Raw genomic sequence first — 23565 nt, forward strand, 5'->3', positions numbered from 1 at the left:
TATAACAAATTAAGGCTTGACTTATCTCGCTTTCCATGTAATGCGTCTATCTCATATAGCAGTTTCACCTTTTAATTTGCATTACTGAAATTAATGAACTTTTGCACGATATTCTAATTTTTCGAGTTTCACCTGTATGTTATCCATAGTCTACACTTCAAGCAAATTGTGAAAATGTGCCTCGTGTCCATGGCACACACAATCCTGCTTGTGAGCTTTGTTCTTGGCATCAGTTCAGATCCGATCAATTTATGTTTTTGGCCACAGATCATAACAAAGTTGATGTCAATTAATCACCTCCGTCTTTCTTGGTTTTCTCGCTTCCTTTCCTCCAGGCATGCTTCTGGTCACCACCGACACACTAGGCCACGACTTCCATGTTTTCCAAATCCTGACCCACCCCTGGTCGTCTTCGCAAAGCGCCATCCATCACTTGTACACGTTACACCGTGGAGAGACCGAAGCCAAAGTAAGTTGCGTAAGAGACCACAAGGCTTTTATCGGAGCTGGAACTTTGAGAGTCGTCGTGGGTGTCTTTGAGAAGCTGCTTTTTCTGCAGTAAAGTCAGAGGGAGGCTGCTTAAGATGGATTTTTTGTATGCCAACAAACTGGGGTGTGTGTAAGTGTATGGTCATGATACAATATGGCTGTGTTTTGGTTTTAAGCACAAACATTAACGGTTTGCAAAAAGCAGGCTGATTTGGGTGGGTCTTTACATGAGCAGAATATCAGTATAGCAAACTTTAACTGTGTCGTGGAAGAGACAAGAATGTGCCCCGTCTCTTTTCAACGGACTGTAATTTAACTGAGAGCACACACGTGCAATGGAAAGATAAAGTAGCAGATCATGGGAAGCTCCTTCTACCGAGTCAGACCCTGGGTCCATCTAGCTCAGTATTGTCTGCACGGACTGGCAGCAGCTGGTGGCCAGTTCCTGCCTGTAGAAGTTAGGTTAATTTCAGGGCTTCACTGCATATTCTGCCAGTTTTTAATTCTCAGTTTTGGTATAGTTGTTCTCGTACAAACGTTTCTCGAAGAACACATTGGGCACAATCCAGCCAGAGCTACTGTATGTCCCATTTGAATGGAAAAAATTAAGCGCGCACACTTGACTTTCTCCCACTGAAATAACTCCCAGCAGAAAGTGCTGAACTTGAGAGGGATCGGGCCCTTTGCAGGCACTGCTTTTCACCATCCTGTTCAGTGGCGCTCTTTCCTCAGCTTCTCCAGCTTTTCCCTCCCCAGATTAGTGATCCCAGCTAATCTGGGATCTTGCAGTGAGTGAAATGATGTCACGAGGGCAAGTGAAGTCAACTGAGGGTGAGTGAGGGCCAGAGACGGTACTGCAAATGAGCAGGCAATAGTTTATGTAAAGGGTGTCAAGAGCCATCACAAAAAGGGAAGCATTTTCCGACATTGCCAAAAGTGTTCACAAAAAGCTGTGAGTGGTTTCTTCTTGGCTATAATTTATTTAAATATATGCAATTTTAGGTTGGCTCGGATACTAGGGCTGAGAGCAAACTTTATGGCAACCAAGAGGCCAACAAGGAGGGAGGAAAAACCCCGTCTGAGCCACTTAAAAATCAGCCAAGTTGGCACCCTCCTTGGCAAGAGGCATCGTGTTGGGTTTTATATCCTCCTACATATTGAAGATGTTGAGCAACGGTGCCAAATTGGCAGTTGAGGTTGCCAAGGATACCCTGTCATTTGGAACATTTATGTAATTGCACGTATGTGTTTTTAGCCTTTGCGTGTAATGAAGTACATCCACTTTAGCACTGAGGGGGAAAACACAGCGTCCCGACAATTCCTTGTTCTGTGAACCACTTGTGTGAAGTGGCGTTGCGACTTAGGGGAACTCTTAAGGATATGTTTTTGGTCTGCAGCCTGCAGTCCTCCACACCAGGTGTCTCAAGGCTCCTGTTGAAAGACTGCTGTATTTACTCATGACAGTATTTTATACACACAGAGACAAGGACGGTTAACACATGGTTTGGAAGCTGCTGTGCTGAACAGCGCTCTCTCTCTCTCTCTCTCTCTCTCTCTCTCTCTCTCTCTCCCTCTCCCTCTCCCTCTCCCTCTCCCTCTCCCTCCCTTCTGGGAAAGGAAAGCTGGTCTGGTGGTAGCAAGCATGACTTGTCCCCTTTGCTAATCAGGGTCTGCCCTGGTTTGCATTTGAATGGGAGACTATGTGTGTGAGCAGTGGAAGATATTCCCCTTAGGGGATGGGGCCACTCTGGGAAAAGCACCTTCATGCTTGCATACAGACGATTCCAAGTTCCCTCCCTGGCAGCATCTCCAAGATAGGGCTGAGACTCCTGCCTACAATCTGGGAGAAGCTGCTGCCAGTCTGGGTAGGCAATGTAGATGTCTGTGTAGATGGACCAAGGGTCTGACTCGGTAGAAGGCAACTCCCTCCCTCCCCTCTTACTCCCTGGCATATCTGTTTGTCTGTCTGTCTAGCCATCCATCCTCTCCAGTGCCTGAGGCCAACATTGTTTGTTTGTTTATACACACACACAAACACACAAACCAACCACTTTGGGACTTCTGTTGAAAAGTGGCATATAAATATTTGTCGCATTCACATTGTTGCTTCCCCCCCCCGCCCCCACTTTTACAATCCATTCACACTTTGTGCTAACTGTTTTAAGCATGGATGGATAAGGCCACCTCCAAATGCTCCTATGCTGTGGAGACCAGAGCGGTCTTAGGAAACTGAAAGTGAGAAGGCGGAAAGCAAAAGCAGATAAGCCGCCCTGAACCATGGTTTGTCTCTTGTACATCTGGAAGCTTGAAATGTGGGCCTGTTCTGGACAGATGCAACACAATGAAGGAGAGCAGGGCCTGCAGTAGCGAGCCTGGATTGCCCCCTTTGCTAAGCAGGGTCTTCCTTAGGATACTCCCCATAAGGGATGGGGGCATTGCAGAGCGCCTGCATTGCATGCAAAAGGTTCCAGGTTCAGTTCACTCCCTGGTAGCATCTCCAGGTAGAGCTAGGAAAGACCCCTGCCTGAAACCTTGGAGAGCTGCTGCCAGTCAGTGTAGACAATCCTGAGCTAGCTGGACTAAGGGTCTGACTCAGGGCAAGGCAGTTCCTACGTCCCTATCCTGCAACTAGCAAGGAAGACATGGGGCAGAATTTGCATTTGCAAGTCTCTCCACTTGTGACTCATAGCTGCGTTCGGAGGGTGATTCAAGCAGGGGAATCTGTTTGGGGGGCAACAGGTTAGACTCCCTCTGCCCTGTGGCTCGGATGCAGCCCTCCTCCCCTGCAGGCTGCAGCTGCTCCCCCATAACATCTCCCTCATGGATGGGAAGTGCTCCCACTGCTTGAAACGGGCACGTGCCGGGTGTTGTTGCTGGTCGCGAAGGGAGGCACACTGCGTCCTGACGGCCAGCAGCTTCCCTCTGCAAGCAGATCAAGGCTTGGTTCTTGGCCCATCCACACTTCCCGCTTTGATCTCGCCGCATAAACACACACCCAAAGGCCCGCCAGCCGCCTTATCTCCAGCCCGAGCAAATAAAGGCTGCGATAGCAAGGTGGGCCCCTGGCCAGCAAGCTGTGTAATCTCTCGGGCTATCCGAGGCTTGCTTGTTCTGCCGCTCAGGCAGGTGTCACAAGTGAGCTTGCCTGAGCCGAGTTACACAGAGAGGACAATGCCACCGTGCCCGCCGTCTGCCAAGAGAAGCCGGGGGCAAGCTCTTCTGACTGTGTGAGGTTTGTTTCCCCTCACGCCGACTTTGTCAAAAGTATGCTTAAGGTTAAGCTTCAGGTACTGTGGTGTAGTCCCAGATTCAGAAGTGCAGGTGCTCTCCCTGACAGCTCCACTAGCCACACCCACTCTGACAGCCCCACCCCATAGCCATGCTCCACCCCAGATGACACCCCCCCACTTAGAAAGAAGCTAAAATTGGCTGGGTTGTGTTACAAAAAGACAAGGACAGTTTCTTCATCCGACAGAGACCGTGTGAGCCCTTTGGGGACAGGGAACCGTCTTCTTTATGTATGATTTATCTTTCTACGTAAACCGCTTTGAGGATTTTGTGGAAGAGTGGTATACAAATAGTTGCTGCCGCCATCGTCATAGTAGTAGAGCTTGAGTCTCACACGGTTATTCACTTGGAAGAGTGAATGGATTGTTAGCCGCAGAGGGTGGAGGAAACTTGTCACAGAAGAGTAATAAAATCGACTAGCTGGGCTGGGTGCACAGCATCTGCGCCTCCAGCCGGCACACCCACCACCACTGTTCCCCACCACCACCACCATGATGGCATGCCTGGCTTTCTGGCTGGCTGGCTAGCTGGTCTGCCACTCTCCCACTCCACCCCTGCTTCTCACCCCCTTTTGGCCAGAGCCAGACTGGCCCACCACTGCCGCCACCCCCTTCCGGCAGCTGGGCCAGGGCTAGGCCGGCCCGCCGCTGCCTCCTCTGGCCAACCGGCAGCCGGGCCAGGCTGGTCTGCCACCGCCATTGTCTCCTGTCCCCATCGCTGTCCCCCAGGCAGCTGCTCTCGCGAGAGCTGCCACGCATGGGATTAGCGACGGCTACGTTGAGGAGAATTAAATATCTAGATGATAGTCCAATATTCAGGTTGGTTACCAGTTTTTGCAATAGCACGAGCAGCATCTTATTTCTGTTTAGAAAGGGAGGGGCTTTGTCTCTCTGCTAGAGGTGGGAATGTCTGGACAAGAACTGGGGGGAAATGAGGAGGGAAATCCCATTTTTTACTCGGGGGGGCAGGAATGGTTTCCCCCCATTTCCCCCCAGGTTCTTCCAGTGTTTCCAGGCAGGGCTGTCTTTCGGGCATGGCCAGCAGGGTGACCACCCAAGGCCCCACTCTTAACCCCCATTAGAATTAACTGGGAGGGGCCCCTCACTGGCTGACTGGCCCTGGGCCCCGCACCCCGCTAGGGCTCTCTAAGGACAGTTGATGCAAGCCTAGACAGCCTAAGTTGATGCAATTCCAAGCATTTGGTACCTTCCCCCTGAACAGTGCTACATTTTCCTGATTTGTTTTGTTTTGTTTTGTTTTTGGTGAGTGAACAGTTGCTGGGGAAGCAGCAGGGCATGGCTCTCGGGTTTGGCCAGAAGCCCCCCAAAGGCATGGCCTGCCCCTCTGAGCCCCCAGAGTGCTGTGTGTGCCTGTACTGTCTTTTCTAGGGCGCTGCTAGTTGGTTGCAAATGGGAAGCGTTAGCAGCCTCTGCCATTTGGTAGGCAACGCTCCCGTCTTTTCTCACAGAAGAGTTTTCAGGAGCATCGTGCAAAAGCAAGAAGGGAAATGCAAACAACTAACACTCTCTCTCTCTCTCTCTCTCTCTCTCTCTCCCTCTCTCTCTCTCTCTCTCTCACACACACACACACACACACAAACACACACATACACACACACCCTGGTAAGCAGCTCAGTTTAAGAGCTGCTGCACTTTGAACTGAGTCCGGGTCAAGTGGGAACACTGACTTAATCTCCTGACTCCTTCCTGACTGTCCTCAGGTGAGATGAGAGAGAGAACATGTTTGATCACCACCACTCCTCCCACATGAATGAGAGATCTGTTCAGAGAGAATGGGCGTGCGTGCATGCGTGTGTTTTGGAAAGCTCCTCTCGGTAAAATGTCCCTCCTTTCCTACCAGACAAGCATGGTGGAGAGCAGGCTAGCCTAGAATTTTCTCCTGGATTTGCTTCTTCGGTATGTTTATGGATTATTTTATGTCATCTGATTTGATACCCCCACTCCCCACAGGCTGAAATGGCACAGCCTAGGTGCAGATGCCTCGCGCACGGCTCTTGGTCTTCTTTGTTCTAGACACGGGCAAAGGGCTCGTCTTAACTCTCTCCTTCCTAAAAGAAGCAGCAACGGAGGCCTTGGTGAAAGCTGTCCTTTTATTCCCTTCGATGGTATATCCCTGTGTGCGAGTAGAAATGCAGCCAAAGTGAGCCATACAGAGCCCTTTGCCAGCAGCTGAGTTGCATCCTAAAGGGTAAAGAGCTCTGCTCATGGGCAACAGGGAAGCTCCTAGATGGCTGGTTGCCTAGCTCCGCACGTCGATATACGGAAATAGCCACCACCCTCTCCAGCCCCTTGCACCGCCATCCTGATGTCTTTGTCAAGGCATAGAAAGTACGGAAGCCTCTCCTCAGCCAGGGAACATCTGCCTGATCCAGCTGCCCAGCCTCCCCAATCCTGGACGGATCCTGCATCCCTCAGGCCATCTCTTCTTCCCACTGGTCTCTTCTTTCTTGTAATTGACATGGGGATGAAACTTTAAACAGCAGTTTCTAAAATGTCCCCAGTGTTGAGTTACTCAGTCGGTCCGTGATTGCTGAGTGTCTCTTTCCCCTGATCTTTTAACGGAAAAGGTGATTCTCAAATGGGCAGAGCTGGCGGTGCTTGTGAGCATTGTGAGCACCTGTTTTGGCTCGGGTCCTGTCCCTGGGCCGTAGAGAACACGTTCTCTCCAAGGGTTGTAATTCAGAAGAGGGCATGGACTCATTTTTCGGTTTGGAAACAAGGAAGCAGATCCAGGCTAGGGGTTGAGAGGGATTCCTGTAGGGACAGTTTGCCTCGCGCTGTAGGGACAGAAACTGTAGGGACAGTTTGCCTCGTGCGGCGATCGGCTCCTCCTCTAGAGGTTTTTCGAATGCAGGCTGGATGGCCGTCGGTCAGGAACGCTGTCGCAGATTCCTGCACTGAGGAAGGGTTGGACTACAAGACCAATAAGGTCCCTTCCAGCTTCATTCATTCATTCATTCATTCATATCCTGATCTTCCTTCAAGGAGCCCAGAGTGGGGTACGTGGTTATGTTTATCCTCACAACAACCCTGTGAGGTAGGTTAGGCTGAGAGAGACGTGACTGGCCCAGAGTCAGCCAGTGAGCTTCATGGCTGAATGGGGATTTGAACCCTGGTCCTAGTCCAGCACTCTTAGCAACTATGCCATGCTGGCAGTGTTAGAATTCTATGAGAGCAGGGATACTGTCTTTTGGAGCAGTTTATCATTGTCCTCAAAATGCAGCGCCCGGAGCTAGACACCATGGAGCAGTCATTTCTTGCGATGTGGACGCTGTGCCTCGGTTTGTGCAGCCCAAGATTGTATCCACCTTTTCATTCATTCATTCATTCATTCATTCTTACACTTATATCCCGCTTTTCCTCCAAGGAGCTCAGAGCAGTGTACATGGTTGTTTTTATCCTCCCAACAACCCTGAGAGGTAGGTTAGTCTGAGAGAGACGTGATAGCTCAGAGTCACCCAGCAAGTCTCATGGCTGAAGGGGGATTCGAACTCAGGTCTTCCTGGTCCTAGTCCAACACTCCAACCACTACACTACGCTGGCTCATGTTCAACCTGTGGCCCACGAAAGCACCTAGATCCATGTCCGGCTGCCAAACCACAGCTCCCCAATCCCATCCTTGGGCACTGGATTTTTCTGACCCGCCCCAGCGCAGGACTTTACATTCGGACTTTAGTTCAAGGCAGAGTCTTTGTTTACACTCTTCACAGTGTGCTGCGTGCATTGGTAGTATGTCGCATGTGGAAGGCATGGCATTTTATATCCTTCTATTTCAATCAAAGAGAGCCAGCGTGGTGTAGTGGTTAGAGTGCTGTACTAGGACCGGGGAGACCCGAGTTCAAATTCCCACTCAGCCATGAGACTTGCTGGGTGACTCTGGGCCAGTCACTTCTCTCTCAGCCTAGCCTACTTCACAGGGTTGTTGTGAAAGAGAAACTCAAGTATGTAGTACACCGCTCTGGGCTCCTTGGAGGAAGAGCGGGATATAAATGTAATAATAATAATAATCCAACTGTCATCTGCATCTGTGCCATGGAACAGAACCCAAGGGGTGTGTTTATAAACGCCAACGTTGCCACCCCAGATTCTGAGCTGTGCCTGAGCTTGGAGGCTTTCTCTGGGTAAACTGACCCTTGGGTCGCCGTGTTATCGGAAGCCGACGGCCCCGCAGCGATTGACAAATCTGGGAGAGGGATGAAATTCCACGCCCCTGTGCTTTTCACGCTCCTCTCCTCCCTGGTTTTGTTTCTGCACATGGGGCTTCTGTTTCCATTTCAGCTCTGGCAACCTTGCACCACCTTAGATGCAAAGGTTGGGAAAAGGCTGAATTCAGCAGTGGTGTGGAAGAATGAAAGAGAGGCTGGGGAGCGGAGGGGGAATTGGCAGGGAGGCACGGGCTGCAGGTCAGAAGTAGGACCAGCACGCCCAGAAGGTGGGTGGGTTTGCGGGGAGCTACTCCCAGGGTTGTCGCATGATCAGGCACAGGGAAGATGCTTCGCAGGGCTGTGTCGGGAGAAGCTTCAGATCCAGGCAGAAAGTAAAGCAAGATCAGGCACAGGGCAGGATCATGTGCAGGAGGATTAGGAGGCAGAGCCAGTGGTGGGGCAGGCAACTTTACTGTAAGGTTGAGGCAGAGCCTTTGACTGAACTTGTCAGCAGACGCCTCCTTTGGCGGGTGTGCGTGAGTGAGAGAGAGAGAGAGAGAGAGAGAATGAATCTTGACAGCATTCAGAGGTATATTGCTTATGCATAGGAACATAGGAAGCTGCCATATACTGAGTCCGACCATTGGTCCATCTAGCTCAGTACTGTCGACCCGGACTTGCATCGGCTTCTCCCAGCTTGCTTTCTTTCTTTCTTTCTTTCTTTCTTTCTTTCTTTCTTTCTTTCTTTCTTTCTTTCTTTCTTTGAACATTTTTATACTGCGGCTTCTCCCAGATTTATTATTTATTTATTTATTTATTTATTTGAACATTTTTATACTGCCCAAAACTTACGTCTCTGGGCGGTTTACAAGAGAATAAAAATTCTGTTTGCAGGCAGGAGGAGTTTCTCTCAGCCCGATCTTGGAGGTGCTGCTGGGGAGGGGACTTGGGACCTTCTGCGTGCAAGCAGGCAGGGGCTCTTCCCAGAGCGGCCCCATCTGCAGAGGGGAATGTCTTACGGTGCTCATACATCAAGTCTCCCATTCAAATGCAAAGCAGGGTGGACCCTGTTTAGCAAAGGGGACAATTCAGGCGTGCGACCACAAGACCACCCAGCATCCCACAATTCACCACCCCGGGCATGTGGTGTATTGGAGGATTCCCCCGCTGCCCGGTGATCTTGCCGCCGGGCTTTGTGCACACTAAGCATGCACCTGGCCGGGGACTGGAGGAGGCTCCCAACTCCCAGACCTCTGAGGCAGGACGCCTCTGAGTCCCAGTTGCAGGGGAGTCACAGCAAGAGAGAAGGCACGCCCTCAACTCCTGTCTGTGGGCTTCTCAGGGGCATCTGGTGGGCCACTGTGCAAAACAGGATGCTGGACTAGATGGGCCTCCTTGGGCCTGATCCAGCAGGGCTGTTCTTAAGTTCTTAAACCTCCCTGCTCGCTCCCTGCTACCGGCAGAAGCTGGCAATTGCCTGGGCGGCCGATCCGGCCACCCGGCAACCTAGATGGGATCATCTGCTGGGGAGGTAAGCTTTTTGCGGCTTCCTCCTCTCGTCCCGTCCGAGCCCATTCTCCACTCGTGAGAATGGGCTTGCTGTTTTGTGCGCCACCCAGAGAACAATTTGTGTGTGTGTGGAGGGGCTATATCAATGAAGTCGTTGTCTTAAATGGTGCCAGACCACCAGCAGAAGGGAAACAAATGGTCAGAAACAGCCTTGTAAAATTATGAATGCTTTGCACTTGGTAACTTTTCATTTGTGCTCCCCCACCCCACCCACAAGCACTACTTCTTGACCCCCAAATCCAAACAGAAGAACATTCATCACAGTCCTCGAGTTACTGCTGTATTCAAACTGGAGCAGAGAGCTGCGAGGGGAGCCATTTCCAGCATCAGAAAGTCTGAGTGAGTGTTCCTTGGCCCAAGACCTGGGAAGGATTCCATGCTGAAATGAGCACAGGACCCTTCACAAACCCAGTGACCGAAGCGTGTTTGGACTAGTGGGACGCCTCGTACTCGAGCAGTGCAACGGAGGAGACTGTTAAACTCATACCGAGCCGTTTGCGAGTCGTGAAAACCAGGCCGTAATCTGATCCTTCCAGGAGGTTTACAGCCAACAGCACCACCTTCCACAATTCTTGATAAACACCTTTTTGGGTTGAGAAAATATTGGTTTGGCTCCGGAGACGTTCCTTTACTTCAACTGCTACCAGATGCGGAACAGTGGCTGGACTTCAAGGGAAGGACTCCAAACGAAATACCAAATTGGTCTCGCCAGGGTTGCTGTTTGGAGACTGAAGAGGTCCTCCTTGTGTGTGCCAGCGAGAGGTCCCCTCAAACCAAGCAAGGAGCCTCCAGTTCTCAACCCTCATGTTGAAAAATCAGAGGCGTTGGGTCTAAAGCTCATCGTGGGTTTTGGGTCTAAAGCTGTCCAGATTGAAATCCTCGGGGATTTAAATCCAGGACTCCTGGGTCTAAACCAGTACTCCATATTGGCCTTTAGGAAGCTTCCTTTACTTAATTTGTTTATTTAAAATATGTCTACCCCGCCCCTCCAGTACGCGACTGCTCGGGATGGCTCACAACATTTATAAAAGAGATACAAGATAAAACCATTAAAAATATTAAAATTGAAGAAGTCAAAAAGAGCAAGCTAAAACCATGTTTAACATTACAAATTCTGAAAGTTTCAAGTTATACATAAAAAGCCAAAGACAAAGAAACCGGCTGGATATAGCAGTGGGTAAAATATTTAAAAGCCTTTCTAAAAAGATTTGTCTTCAATTATTTATTAATTCTCCTTACTGATAATCAGTAGAGGATCAATGGCTACTAGCCTCACTAGTTATATACTTCCATCAGGATTGGAAGTCTATCGGTGGCTACTAATGCTGATGCCTCTAGGCCACCTCCGGCCTCAGAGGCAAGATGCCTCCAGATCCCAGTTGCAGGGGAGCAGCATGGACATACCTCTTGCTTGTGGGCTTCTCAGAGGCATCTGGAGGGCCACTGTGGGAAACAGGATGCTGGACTAGTTGGGTCTTTTATATTATATACTTCTGTTCAGAGGAGGCATGCTTCTCAATGGCAGGGACTAGGGAACCCCAATGGGAGCGGGTGGTTAACTAAGCAAAGAGGCATCTTTCAAAGTGGTGATTCTCTTATCTTTAGCAGGCGGAGAGCAACTGGCCCTGATCCAGCCCCAGCACAGCATCCCTCCAGTGGCTTTTGCTGGTATCTGCCTTACGTTTCTTTCTAAATTGTGAGCCCTTTGGGGACAGGGGACCATCTTCTTGATGTATTATTTATTTTTCTATGTAAACCACTTTGAGAACTTTGGTTGACAAGCGGTATATAAATATTGTAGTAGTAGTAGTCACCTTTTCCCCACTTGCAGGCTCCCCATATGCACCTGGTATCTGCAAGATGCTGGGCTGGATGAGCTGTGATCTGATCCAGCAGGGCCTTCCTTAGTTTCTGGATATACCAGGCCCCTCTCTCTCAAAAACCAGACAGCCCCAACCCTTCCGCCTTTGCCGGGATCTGGGTCGCCATGCTTCCTCTGCCAAGGAGGCGCAGCTGCCGAATCATGCCCAACCCATTCTCTTGAGCAATCATCAACCAGCAAGGCTAGTGGAGATGGGGTTTGGCTCCAACAGCAGCTGCTCTTGCCTGAGTAGGCAACCGTGGCTGCTGCCAGAACATCTTCAGGCAGAGCAGGGAAGCGATCCCTTCCTGGAACCCAGGGAGAAGCTGCTGCCAGTCAGTACAGACCATGCTGAGCTAGATGGACCAGTGATCTGACTTTGCATAAGGCATCTTCCTATGTTCTGTTTAAGAGAGGACAAGCAATGGTCTCTGTTCAGGGGGAGGAGAGCTGCTCTTGTGGCAGGGAGCATGGATGGTCCCCTTGCTAAGCAGGATCACCTTGGCTTGCCTTTGGAAGGGTGACTACATGTGAGCACTGTAGATTTATCCCTTTAGGGCAGGGGTGCTCAACTTCAGCCCTCCTGCAGATGCTGGCCTACAATTCCCATAATCCCTGGCTATTGGCCAGTATGGCTGGGGATTATGGGAGTTGTAGTTGAAAAACAGCTGAGGGGGCAGGGCTAAGTTGAGCAGGCCTGCTTTAGGGGATGGGGCTACAGCTCAGTGGAAGATCCCCTGCTTTGCACGCAGGACGTCTCAGGTTCAATTCCCGGCAGCATCTCCAGGTAGACCTGGGGGAGACTCCTCTCTGAAATCTTGACCTGCCAGTCAGTCTAGACCGGGGATTCCCAACCTGGGGTGCTCCAGGTATTGCTGAACTACAACTCCCATCAGTCCCACAATTAATAAACTAATTGCTTAATAATAATAATAATAAATTAAGCCGCACAGTTTGAAAACCAGGAGAGCTGGTCTTGCAGTAGCAAGCATGAATGGTCCCATCCCCTTTGCTAAGCAGGGTTTGTCCTGGTTTGCAGCTGTATGGGTGACTGCAGGCAAGCCTTATCTGCAGCAAGACATTCCCCTTAGGGGACAGGGCTGCAGCTCAGTGCATCTGCTTACATGCAGAAGATTACTCTCAGGTTCAGTCCCTGGCCGCTGGGAGAGACTCCTGCCTGAAACCTTGGAGAAGTCGCTGCCAGTCAGTGTAGACAGCACAGAGCTAGAGGGACCAAGGGGTATAATGCCGTTTCCTATGTTCCTGAGCTGCAAACCACCCCAATGTTTGAAATGGGAGGTTGTGCATGGCATAGGGCCTTCGTGCTCATGCGTGGGCATTTCCATGTGCACCAGGGATGAGATGCGAGTGGCTCAAGTGTCAGCCTGGTGCTGGGGAGGCCCAAGTTCAAATCCCCACTCAGCCATCAAGCTCTCCGACTGACCTTGGGCAAGTCATCCCATGAAACCAAAGGCCAGGAAATGTAGGACCAACAAGAGCAAGTCCTTTTTCACCCAGCTCGTAATTAATCTATGGAATTCTTTGCCATGGGATGTGGTGATGGCTTTAAGAGGGGCTTAGACAAATTCATGGAGGACAGGGCTATCAATGGCTACTAGTCTGGTCATCTCCAGCCTCAGAGGCAAGATGCCTCTGAATCCCAGAGGATTCAGGGGAGCAACCGCAGGAGAGGGGGCATGCCCTCACCTCTTGTCTGTGGGCTACCTAGAGGCATCTGGTGGGCCACTATGTGAAACAGGATGCTGGACTAGATGGGCCTTGGGCCTGATCCAGCAGGGCGCTCTCTCTCTCTCTCTCTCTCTCTCTCTCTCTCTCTCTCTCTCTCTCTCTCTCTCTCTCTCTCTCACAAACCTTCCATGTGAGGATAACATGATGAGCCGTATACGTCCCCCTGAGCTCTTGGGAGGAAGGGTGGGATAGAAATGTAATCAGTAAAGCGTTGGCCTGGATGCTTCTTTTGTCAAACGTGGGCCTTGCTGAGAGCTGCAAGTGGCTTACAAGACCATGGGGATGTGCCTCTGGTGGTATGGATTAGACTTGAAAGTGCGGCTTAGGGCAGCAACCTTGGAGCCAAATATGGATGAGAAGCCACCAGGAGCTTAAGCGTACCGACACCTGGGCCCCTTTGCTGTTTTTTAATGGAGCCCTGCCCTTTCCAGAACAAGTTAGGGTGTCTCGGGGCAGACACTTAGTAGGATGCAGCCATCGTTTTCAGCCCATTGGCTGCAAATTCCAGGCAATGTTATGCTCCCGAATTAAGAGGAGACGTCCCGAGTTCCACTCCTTAAGGCTCACTCTTTACAATTTAAGCCCAGACCACATCCAACACTTTGGCACAGACCTGCCGTTTTTGCTGGCCTTTATTTACCTCTCATTTTCATGTTTCCCTGGGATGAAAAACGAGCAAGCAACTAATGTGAACCTTGCATGCTGTTAAAAAAAAAACAGCACAAGGGGCCAAATTCAATCAAAAAATTACACCAGGCTCCTGTGGTTTTTTGCGGCAATCTTTCCCCCCGCCTTCCTGGTACAGTAATTCTGCTTTATTGAGCTGGGCCCTTGACTTAGCAGAGAAATGATTCGGTTGCATTGTGCAGTATTAAATTCCCAGCAAAATTTCTGGGTTTGCCTTAACCAGGAAATTAACCTTCCGACGGGAAGATTTGAACCCTAACTTTTGACCCAGGTTGGCATATTCCCCCCCCTGTTGCTGCTGCTTATCATAGGGAGGGGCAAGCAGCGGTTTAGGACCCTGACAAATTCCTCCTGGCTCATGGAAAATTCCTCTTCTGGCTTTTGAAACAGCAGACTGCCCAGATCCTTGCAAGCATATGAAGGACCTTCACCTCCCATGTGATTGTGTCCATCCACTCAGGTCCTCTGCAATATGGGGATAATAAGACTGTAAAAAGTTCTCTGGGGAGGAGAGCTGGTCTTGTGGGAACGAGCATGAATGACCCATGTTGCTAAGCAGGCTCTGCCCTGGTTTGCATTTGGATGGGTGACCACATATGAGCGCTGTAAGATATTCCTCTTTGCGGATGGGGCCCATAGCTCAGTAGCAGAGCATCTGCTTTGTCTGCAGAAGGTCCCAGCTGCCCTCCCTGGCAGCATCTCCAGGTAGGGCTGGGAGAGACTCCTCCCTACCACCTTGGAGACCCTCAGCCAGTCAGGGTAGACAGTACTGAACTAGATAGAGCGATGGTCTAAGGTAGCTTCTTATGTTCCTAAGGGGCCTGCTTCAGTGGCTGGGCACCAGCAGAAGGTTCCAGGTTCAATCTCTGACATCTCCACATCTCCAGGTGAGGCTGGGGGGAAGTCCTTCTCAAGGCCCGGGGGGGGGGCACTGCCAGTCGGGATAGACAGTCCTTCGCTAGATGGAGTCAGAGTCTAACTCAGCATCTCTTGTTCACACATGCCAGGCTGGAAAGTGACGATTGTGGCAGGCTTGTCTTCCGAGAGGTTCTCCTGTTACGCAGCCGATTGCTCGTGCTGCTCGTTGGTCTTTTTGTGCGGCCTGGTTGGTTTGGTTTGGTTGTGTAGAGAAACCGTGGCGGTGTTTGCTGCATTGAGCATTTTGTTCGATATGGATATGTTTGATATTCTGGATCCAGCTTGGGTGGAGCGGGGGGCACCTGAGGGACATGGGAGGGCATTGCTGCCAAAAGCACTCTAGGCAAACAGAAAAGACCCCCTGATGGAAACACACACACACACACACACACACACACACACACACACCCCGGCCGAAGGAAATCCTGAGAGATTTGCTGGAACTGACCCATCAGGTCAAACCCATAGGTTTTGCTAGGTTGGCAGCTAGGATGGAGTTGGGAGGGCCAGGTTCTTTGGGCTTCCTGTGGCGGGGAAAAGGTGGCGTACCCCATGCCAGTGGGGCGAAGGGGAATGGGGAGGGGGGTCTTGACCGGAAAGGGGCGTTCAAAAGACTTCTAAGAGACTGGAAGGGAGATCTGTTGGGAGCGTAAGAAAGAAATGAGATAAGCCAAAGGGGAAGAAAGGTGAACATAGGACCAGTGGTGCTTTGGGGGTTCGGCAAAGTATATATTTGCAGGGGAGAGGAGTGTCCTCCTCTCAGAGGTGCCCCAAGCTCCAACACTGTGTACATTCAGGAGAACGGTGAAGGCACACCTCTTTATCCTGGCCTTTGACTAGAAATGTAGTGGCTGTTCCCCTCTCAGGCACTGTATTTTTTTTAATTTTATGAAGCTGAATTTTAATTATGTCTTATATTGGTTTTACCCTAACCCGCTCTGAGAGCTTTGGGTATAGGACGGGCTAGAAATGGAAATAAATAAATAAATATTGAGTAGATCAATAGACCTATCCTCCTCCATTGTGTCTAATGTGCATGCCCTATTTACCTGAACAGAAGATGACTTCCAATTTAAGGTGACCCCTTAAAAACAGAGGTCAGAATCAATACAAGGGGCAGGACTCTGTATTTAAGATTCCCCACCGCCAGCCCCCATTTCTAACATCCAAGAATTAGGGGAAATGGTAGTCCTGGATTCAGTCTCCCTTTGCGCCCCCCCCCCCGGCTTCTCCTGCCCCACTTCACTTCTCTCCCCTCCCTGTGTGTTGCTGCAGGTGCAGGACATCTCCTTCAGTCACGACTGCCGCTGGGTGGTGGTCAGCACTTTGCGGGGCACCTCCCACGTCTTCCCCATCAACCCGTACGGAGGGCAGCCCTGCGCCCGCTCCCACATGTCGCCACGGGTCGTGAACCGCATGAGCCGCTTCCAGAAGAGCGCAGGGCTGGAAGAGATTGAGCAGGAGCTGATGTCCAAGCAAGGAGGCCGCTGCAGCCCAGTCCCGGGGCTGTCGAGTAGCCCGTCGGGGTCGCCTCTTCATGGTAGGTGCTGCTCTTTCCATCTTGCCTAGTGGAATGGACTGGTCCTCTACAGCAGGGGTTCTCAACCTTGGGCCCCCAGATGTTATTGGACTTCAGCTCCCATAATCCCCTGCCCCAGTGGCCTTTGGTTGGGAATTATGGGAGTTGAAGTCCAAGAACATCTGGGGACCCAAGGTTGATAATCACTGCTCTACAGCAGGTGGAACTGCCCTTTGCTGGATTGTGACCATAATAATCAAGTTTGATATTTGTAAATAAAACCTGCTTGCCAGCTGGTGTGTATATCCCCTTGTATCCAAGTGCACACCATGCGATTAAGTTGTGTTTTTGACAGCTCTGTAGAATGGTTAGATTGTAAGTCACTCATGGAAGAGACCTGCCCTCCTATGCTTTGTAAAGTGCTATGACATTGAAGGCACCATATCAATCATGGCAACAATTAAGCTGGGTTTCAGAAACACGGACGCAGTCCACCTCCAGCCACTTTTATCATATGCACTATCGGCCCGCTCCAGCCTCAGAGGCAAGATGCCTCTGAATACCAGTTTTAGGGGAGCAACAGCAGGAAAGAGGGCATGCCTTCAGCTCTTGCCTGTGGGCTCCCCGGAGGCATCTGGGGAGCCACTTTGGGAAACAGGATGGGTTAGGGTTAGGGTTAGGGTTATGGGCCTTGGGCCTGATCTAGCTGGGCTGTTCTTGTGTTCACTTCCTTTGAGAGTGGGCCCAAGATAGATCGGGATCTTTTGTTAGATCTCTGGGTGGATTGCAGTAAACCTGAGTCTTCTTGTAGTGTATGGTGATTACTGGTCATAGACTGAAATGATTGATTGATTGATTCCATTTGCAAGAGCTTCTGGCTCTCAGTTGTTTAACAGTGACCACACACACACACACACACACAGACCCTAGGCTGCTGAAATGAAGAAATCTTGGGGTAAAATCAGGAGTGAATTTTTGTGTGAATTGACTTTCTGAGACTGAAAACAAATCCTTGTGCAGAGGATGTGCTCAGAAGTCCGCGTCCTTTCCCCGAAGTATATGCCCACGCCTCCTGAGCCTTTGTGTTGCACCTGGTTCTGGTTGGTAGACCTTGGGGGTTCTAATAATAATGACAGACAGACGCAGGGTAGATCCCACCATCTGAAAGGTCACCCACCCCTTACCTGAGCTTCCTTGTTGGCCAAGCATCCTATTCTTCAAAACTTGTATCAAGTTTGGAGCCATGTATTGAGTTCTTGTTGGCCATGTATCAAGTTGTTGTTGGCCATGCCAGCAGTGCAGCCATTCTGGGAACTTGCCCCCTCATCTTTGCAAAGTGCCCAGTGAGGCCACTGGCTTCTACCACCCAGCTTCTCCTGAAACGACTTATAGCGTACTCCTTGCATTACGATACAGCAGCTGAGTGTGACATACTTGGAACAGACACCAGCTTGCTGTAAACCATTATTATAACACATCCAATCATTTTTAACTACTGACATCATATAGAGAACAGGAAGTAGCGATCAATGTCTGCAGCTTTCATCCACTGGGGTCTGCTTTTTGTCAAGGAGAACTACAGTAACTTGTCGCCTTTATTCTTCTCCCCCACTCCGAACTAGAGGGAGCCACGGAAGGAGGAGATGAAATTTTAAAAGTGGCTTTAGAACATGATAAGTCAGACTAAAACATCTTGACTTTTGGGAGGGTACTTGGATTTGATTTCTTCAGTGCTATGAGTGTTTATCACATTCACCATTTATGTCATTTATGCATATTTATGTGTTTGTTAAATAGATTTGTGCATGCTCTCCTTTTTGTGTGACGCTCGGGGCATGATGTCCATAGTAAAAGTATAGTTCAAGAGAAATATAATTGCCTTAGAAATCACAATCAGATAATTAAATCTACAGAGCAAAACCAGAGCACGATACTAAATTCCAACAACAGTTCTTTAAAACTGGCTATACCTTGCCCTGGAGGGGCCAAGCAAATAAAAAAGTCTTCATCTGGCACAGAAAAGATTACGTCTGTGCCAAGCAAGCTTCTCAGGGGAGTGCATTCAACCAATGGGATGCCACAACCAACAAGGTCCTCTCTCCACTCCCCACTTGCCTGACCTCAGAAGGCAGAGACACTCAGAGAAGAACCTCTGATGGAGAGTCTGTGGGATGAATATGCATCATGGCCCCCCTTACTGAGGGCTACCTAGTGAGTCTGTGGCAGGGAAGTAGGATTCAGACCAGAAAGGTGTCACATTGCTTGAGCGGAAGAGCTCAGCTCTAGATAGGCCAATGCATATACAATTCAAAAGATAGTAACATTCAAGTGTGAAATTGTTCTTACAGCTGGAAAGCATTCTTTTTTCTTTTCCTTATGCGTGACGCTGTGGACAAACCTATTGCCATAACTGGACTGAACCACTGTGTCTGGAGGCAGTCTGTGCCTTTATCCCAGTTGCTGGGGGGCAGAGGCTTTCCTGCCCTGCCTATGGGCTTCTCAGAAGCACCTGGCTGGCCAGTGTGGGAAACAGGATGCTGGCCTAGTCGGGCCTCGGGTCTGATCCGACCGGCCCTTTTCTCATCATCTTCTGGCTGGCAGCTGCTGCTGGTTTCCTGCCCCACTGGGCCACTGCCAGGACTTACGGCCATCCTTACAGGTATCTTGCAGGCTCCCCAACCACGATGTCCTTTCTAGGGCATTAATAACGTGCACAAGCCGTGTCTTCCCCCCCACCCTCCACCCACCAGCCACCTCCCGCTGGCTGCCTTTCATCTTTTTGGTACTTTGGGGTTCAGCAGAGAAACTGCGCTTTATGCTGGGGAATCTCTAAACTATTTACTTGTGTAGTATACATTTTTGCTGTGGGTGGGGCTTTCTTTCAAACAAAATCATCATATCCCTCTCATTAGCTTCCTTTTAGCAGGAAGCTGATAAAGGAAATAGTTAACAAACATCTGATAAGAGGATATTTCCTTTGCCTTGTATAGTGTGCCTAGTTTCTTCTTCTTCTTCTTCTTCTGGGGGTTATTTCAGCTGTTCATGTCTCCCTGCTATATCTTTGCCCAATGGGGTACCAGTTACCCTTTCTCAGCAGTGACTTCAGCACTGAGTCAGTGTACTCCTCTGGGATCCTCCTGTTCTAGGAATGTTGTGATGCCATCACCGGGCATGGAAAGAACAAAATTAGACATTCTGCATCCTATTCCCAGCCTGGTTGTGAGCTCACAATGTATAATAGCATCAGGCCTCGGTAAGGGGCAGACTCCTGTTGGTGGTTTCCAGTACATGGGCTGGAAGCAGGTGCGTGATCCCAGTTGGCCAGAGTCAAGATCCAAGGCAGGCAGAGGGCTTATCTGGTCCAGCATCCTGTTTCCCATAGTGGCCCATCGAATGCCTCTGGGAAGCTCACAGGCAGGAAATGAAGGCATGCCCTCTCTCTGCTGTTGCTCCCTTGCAACTGGGATTCAGAGGTCGATTGCCCCTAATCCCAGAGGTTCCATATAGCCTCCAGACTAGTAGCCCTGGATAGCCCTGTCCTCCATGAATTTGTCCAAGCCCCTTTTAAAGCCATCCAAGCTGGTGGCCATCATCACATCCCAGGGCAGAGAGTTGCATAGATATAAATGTAAACAATAAAAATAAATGTAGGGGGTCAGATTTTGACTGGAGAGACCTCAGCTCACATCCCTCTGAAGTTCACTGGGCATGTCTGGGCCAATCAATTTAACCTACCTCACAAGGCTGTTGTGAGGATAAAAGTGGGGGGACCATCCATGTCCATCTAGCTCAGAATTGTCTACACAGACTGGCAGTGGTTTCTCTGAGGTTGAAGGCAGGAGTCTAGCTGGGCCCTATCTTGGAGATGATGCCAGGGAGGGGAACCTTCTGCATGCAAGCAGGCAAGTGCTCTTCCCAGAGTTGCCTCATCCCCTAATGGGGTGGGGTGGGGGGCTCCTTTGCGAAGCAGGGCCTGCCCTGGTTTGCATTTGTATGGGAGATTATATGTGAGCCCTGCAAGGTATTGATCTTTCAGTGCTCACATGCCATCTCCCATCCAAATGCAAACCAGGGTGGACCCTGCTTAGCAAAGGGGATAATCCATGCTTGCTCCCACAAGACCAGCTCTCCTCCCTAGCGGTCGCTTGGGGGCAGAAGTCCAAAGCCAGGACTGGGAGAACCAGGAGCTCGCCAGGGGTTAGGCAGGACCCAGGAGGATTAAGACCAAAGCCAGGAGTCAGGAACATGCCAAGGGTCACCAGGAGCCAGGCAGAAGTCAGGAAGGAGCCAAGGATCACAGCCCAGCCCCTTGAGGCTGAGGCAAGGCCTGCCTCAGCCAGGAAGCCTTTGGCGTCCTGCCTCAGGGAGAGCCCGCGAATGGCTTCCTAGCCTGACTCAGCATGTCAAGAGCCCAGGATTCTGCTTGCCATGTTAGCTGGCTGGTACAAGACACAGGACTGCAGAGAGGGCAGGCGGGACATCTAGGGTGGCCTCAACCCCTTTCTGGACTTCTAAGCAATGTTCTTTCTCATTTTTTCCATCTGTGTGTGGAATGAGTTTTGTTCTGGGCAGCAGCATCAAGGCAGTGTGTGCGCACCTGCATTCAGAGTGGGGCCTTCTGGATTCAACCTGAGCAGGATCTAAAATGAACTGAGCGGACATGCAAAAACGTGTGAGCGCGCACTCCTTAGAGGGAACACTGCTTCTAAGCCATGTACTAAACAGACTCCTGCATGCACCCTGAGAAAGGAGTGGGTGAAATAGCAAAAGCCTTCCATGAGCCCCAGAAAACAGAGCCTCCTCCCGAGGAGTTGGTCCGCAGTGTCTCTGCATCCATCACTGCTCTGGCCTTGTTGCCTTCCAGCCCGACTCTACCGTGGGCAGGTAATTCTTCCACATCACTTCTCGGTGTGATGGGTTCACTTTGAATGATCCACCCAGATGCAGAACTTCAGCAAAATGATCAGCCTACAGGAGAGGCTGCTTGTCATGTCTCCTCATGAGTTACTGCACCAGGCTGGCCTCTCTTCCATCAGGAGATGTGTCCAGAGCAGGGACCAATAGGAGCTGAGCTCCCCCAGTTTCTGATTGGCTCTACTTTTAATTAAAAAGGTTGTCTGAGCTATCAAAGGTCTGAGAATCACTGGTCTAATTATTCTGTGGGACTACAGAATAGTGCATTCTGGATTTGCAAACCTCTCCTTTCAAGGGGAGAAAAAACAGTGTGTGTTGACCCACAACCTTCTCCCTCTTCTGTTTGTGTGTGTGGGTGTGTGAGTTGCCTTGCAAGGGAGAAAATGAGGACAGAATCTAGAGATTTCATAAATACACAGCTCTCAGAATGTCTGCAATGTCTCTCTGTCACCATGCCGGCTTTCCCACCCTCTCCTCGCAGGATTCTTATGGGAACGCAGGCTTGGAAGACACGATGGCCCCATCCCTTCCTGAGAAACGGGTTGGCTTCCTTTAAGTAACACTCACTTAATCAACCACCTTTTAGAGCCCAGCAGACAAAAATAATTCTGGTGAAAATGAGCTGGGGAGGAACATCAAACACTGGAGGGCAGATATTACATTTATTATCTCAGACTGTAAACGGGGAGCCGGCTGGTCAAATGGTCTGCCTGCCTCTGTCTTGTCTTGCTCCTTTCTTCTTTTTCGTCGTCTTTTCTTTCGGGGGCGGGGGGGATGCTGCTTTTCAGGAAACACGACCAGCTCCTAATCCCATGGCAATATTTGATATAAATAGCGATGGGTATGCAAAACACTGAGCTTCAAAGAATTTCAGAAACTGATTGGTCTGTGCCCCCATGGAACGTGCAGTCCCTAGAATCAGTAGCAAGGCAGGTGACCTGTGGCAGAGAGAGGCAAAGATGCCAGTGCTCCGAAGGGTCCATAACTCAGTGGTTGAGCACATTCTGATAGGAGGCTGGGGTTGGAGTTGGAGTTAGATGGCTTGGAGCTCATCTAATTGAGCCCCCTGGACTCAACGCAGGAAATCCAGAACTAGAGCTGTGTGTATATATGTGTGAGCCATTCCCAACCTGAATGGGTGGTATTATTTATTTAATACCCAAGGGAGTTATTTATTCATTTATTCATTCATTCATTCAATTTCTATATACTGAGCTAGATAGACCAATGGTCTGACTCAGTATATGGCAGCTTCCTTTGTCCATGTCCTTTAAGAAGCTCCTGAAAACCTATCTATTTTGCTAGGCTTTTAGTTTTTTAATGTATGTGGGTGCGGTTTTTCCCCCTTTCCCCCTTTTCTTTCTCCACTCCCTTCCCCCCTTCTTCTCTTTTCTTCATTGTTGTTTTAATTTATGTAAACCTCCTCGAGTCTAAGAAAGTCAGGCAGTCAATAAATTTGCTAAATAAATAAATAAAATGGAGGGATTGTAGATGTGGACCACATTTGTAAATGCTCCCTCCTTAGAAAACTCCCTACAAATAGAAAACTTAAATGAATGGACGGATGAATAGAAAAATAGAAGATTGGCCAGGCTCTTTCAATGGCCTGGTGTTTTCTTTTTGTATTGTTTTTAACTTGGAGGGAGTTTTCAGGTGGAGGAGACATCAAGAGGTGTGTAGCATAGCCCTGCAGTCTCAAGCGGTACGGTCCTCTCCACCACCTCTGTTTCCCATCACCACAGCCTTCTGCATGAGTAGATGAGTGTTCTTTCTACGTGACTGGAGCAGTTCTGTGTTCAGACGCCGGTAGCTGCCTCCATCAGATCTCTTCTGGCCCTACCAATCCGAAGCACATTTACTCAAAGGTATTGTCACTGCTCGTGCCGGAGAGCTTGTTCTCTGAGAAGCACGCTTAGAACTGGAGCTGAAATGGACATGAAAAGCCCTCCTCTTGGTTTCCAGCAGGAGTTAAAAATCAGCCTTGGAGAGTTAGGCGAATGTCCTCTAGAGGGCGGTGTTTTCTCAACTTTAGCCCTCAGTGCCACGGACGTCCCCGGACATCCCCTTGCCTCTCTGCGTGTGTGTTGGGCCGATTTATGATCTATGAAGTAGTGCTATTGTTTTATCTTGCCTTTCTGCAATACGGGAAGACAGTCACAGTTGCTCGCTGACTTCTTGTTTGACATGTTCTCAGAGCACTTGTTTATACATTGGCCTTGGAAAGAATTTGCCTCCGATGCCTCTGCTTTTCAGATTCCAGACGACCTCCCCACCTGTTAAAGCTTTTGATGATCCGGCACCATCTCCAATTGGCGATGCACGTGACTTGTCTGCACTAAAGGTCGATCCACATGTTGTGCAGGATGAAGTGGCAGCATTGTGGGCCATTTCAATCGGGGGGCGGGG

General features: G+C 49.9%; 1 protein-coding gene across 18 annotated transcripts in view; it reads left to right on the forward strand.

The window, feature by feature from the left end:
* BCAS3 (BCAS3 microtubule associated cell migration factor) overlaps positions 1–23565 on the forward strand; it is a 535871-nt gene that overhangs the window by 165759 nt on the left and 346547 nt on the right. For all 18 annotated transcript variants that reach the window (XR_008311725.1, XR_008311724.1, XR_008311723.1 and 15 more), the window contains 2 exons: positions 336–469; positions 16002–16266. Coding sequence is in view for 15 of the 18 variants with exons in the window: in XM_053274524.1 (XP_053130499.1) it covers positions 336–469; positions 16002–16266 (399 nt within the window). In the remaining 3 variants the exon portion in view is untranslated. The remainder of the gene's footprint in view (positions 1–335; positions 470–16001; positions 16267–23565) is intronic.

This window comes from Hemicordylus capensis, chromosome 12 (assembly GCF_027244095.1).
Source record: "Hemicordylus capensis ecotype Gifberg chromosome 12, rHemCap1.1.pri, whole genome shotgun sequence".
Taxonomy (NCBI): Eukaryota; Metazoa; Chordata; class Lepidosauria; order Squamata; family Cordylidae; genus Hemicordylus; species Hemicordylus capensis.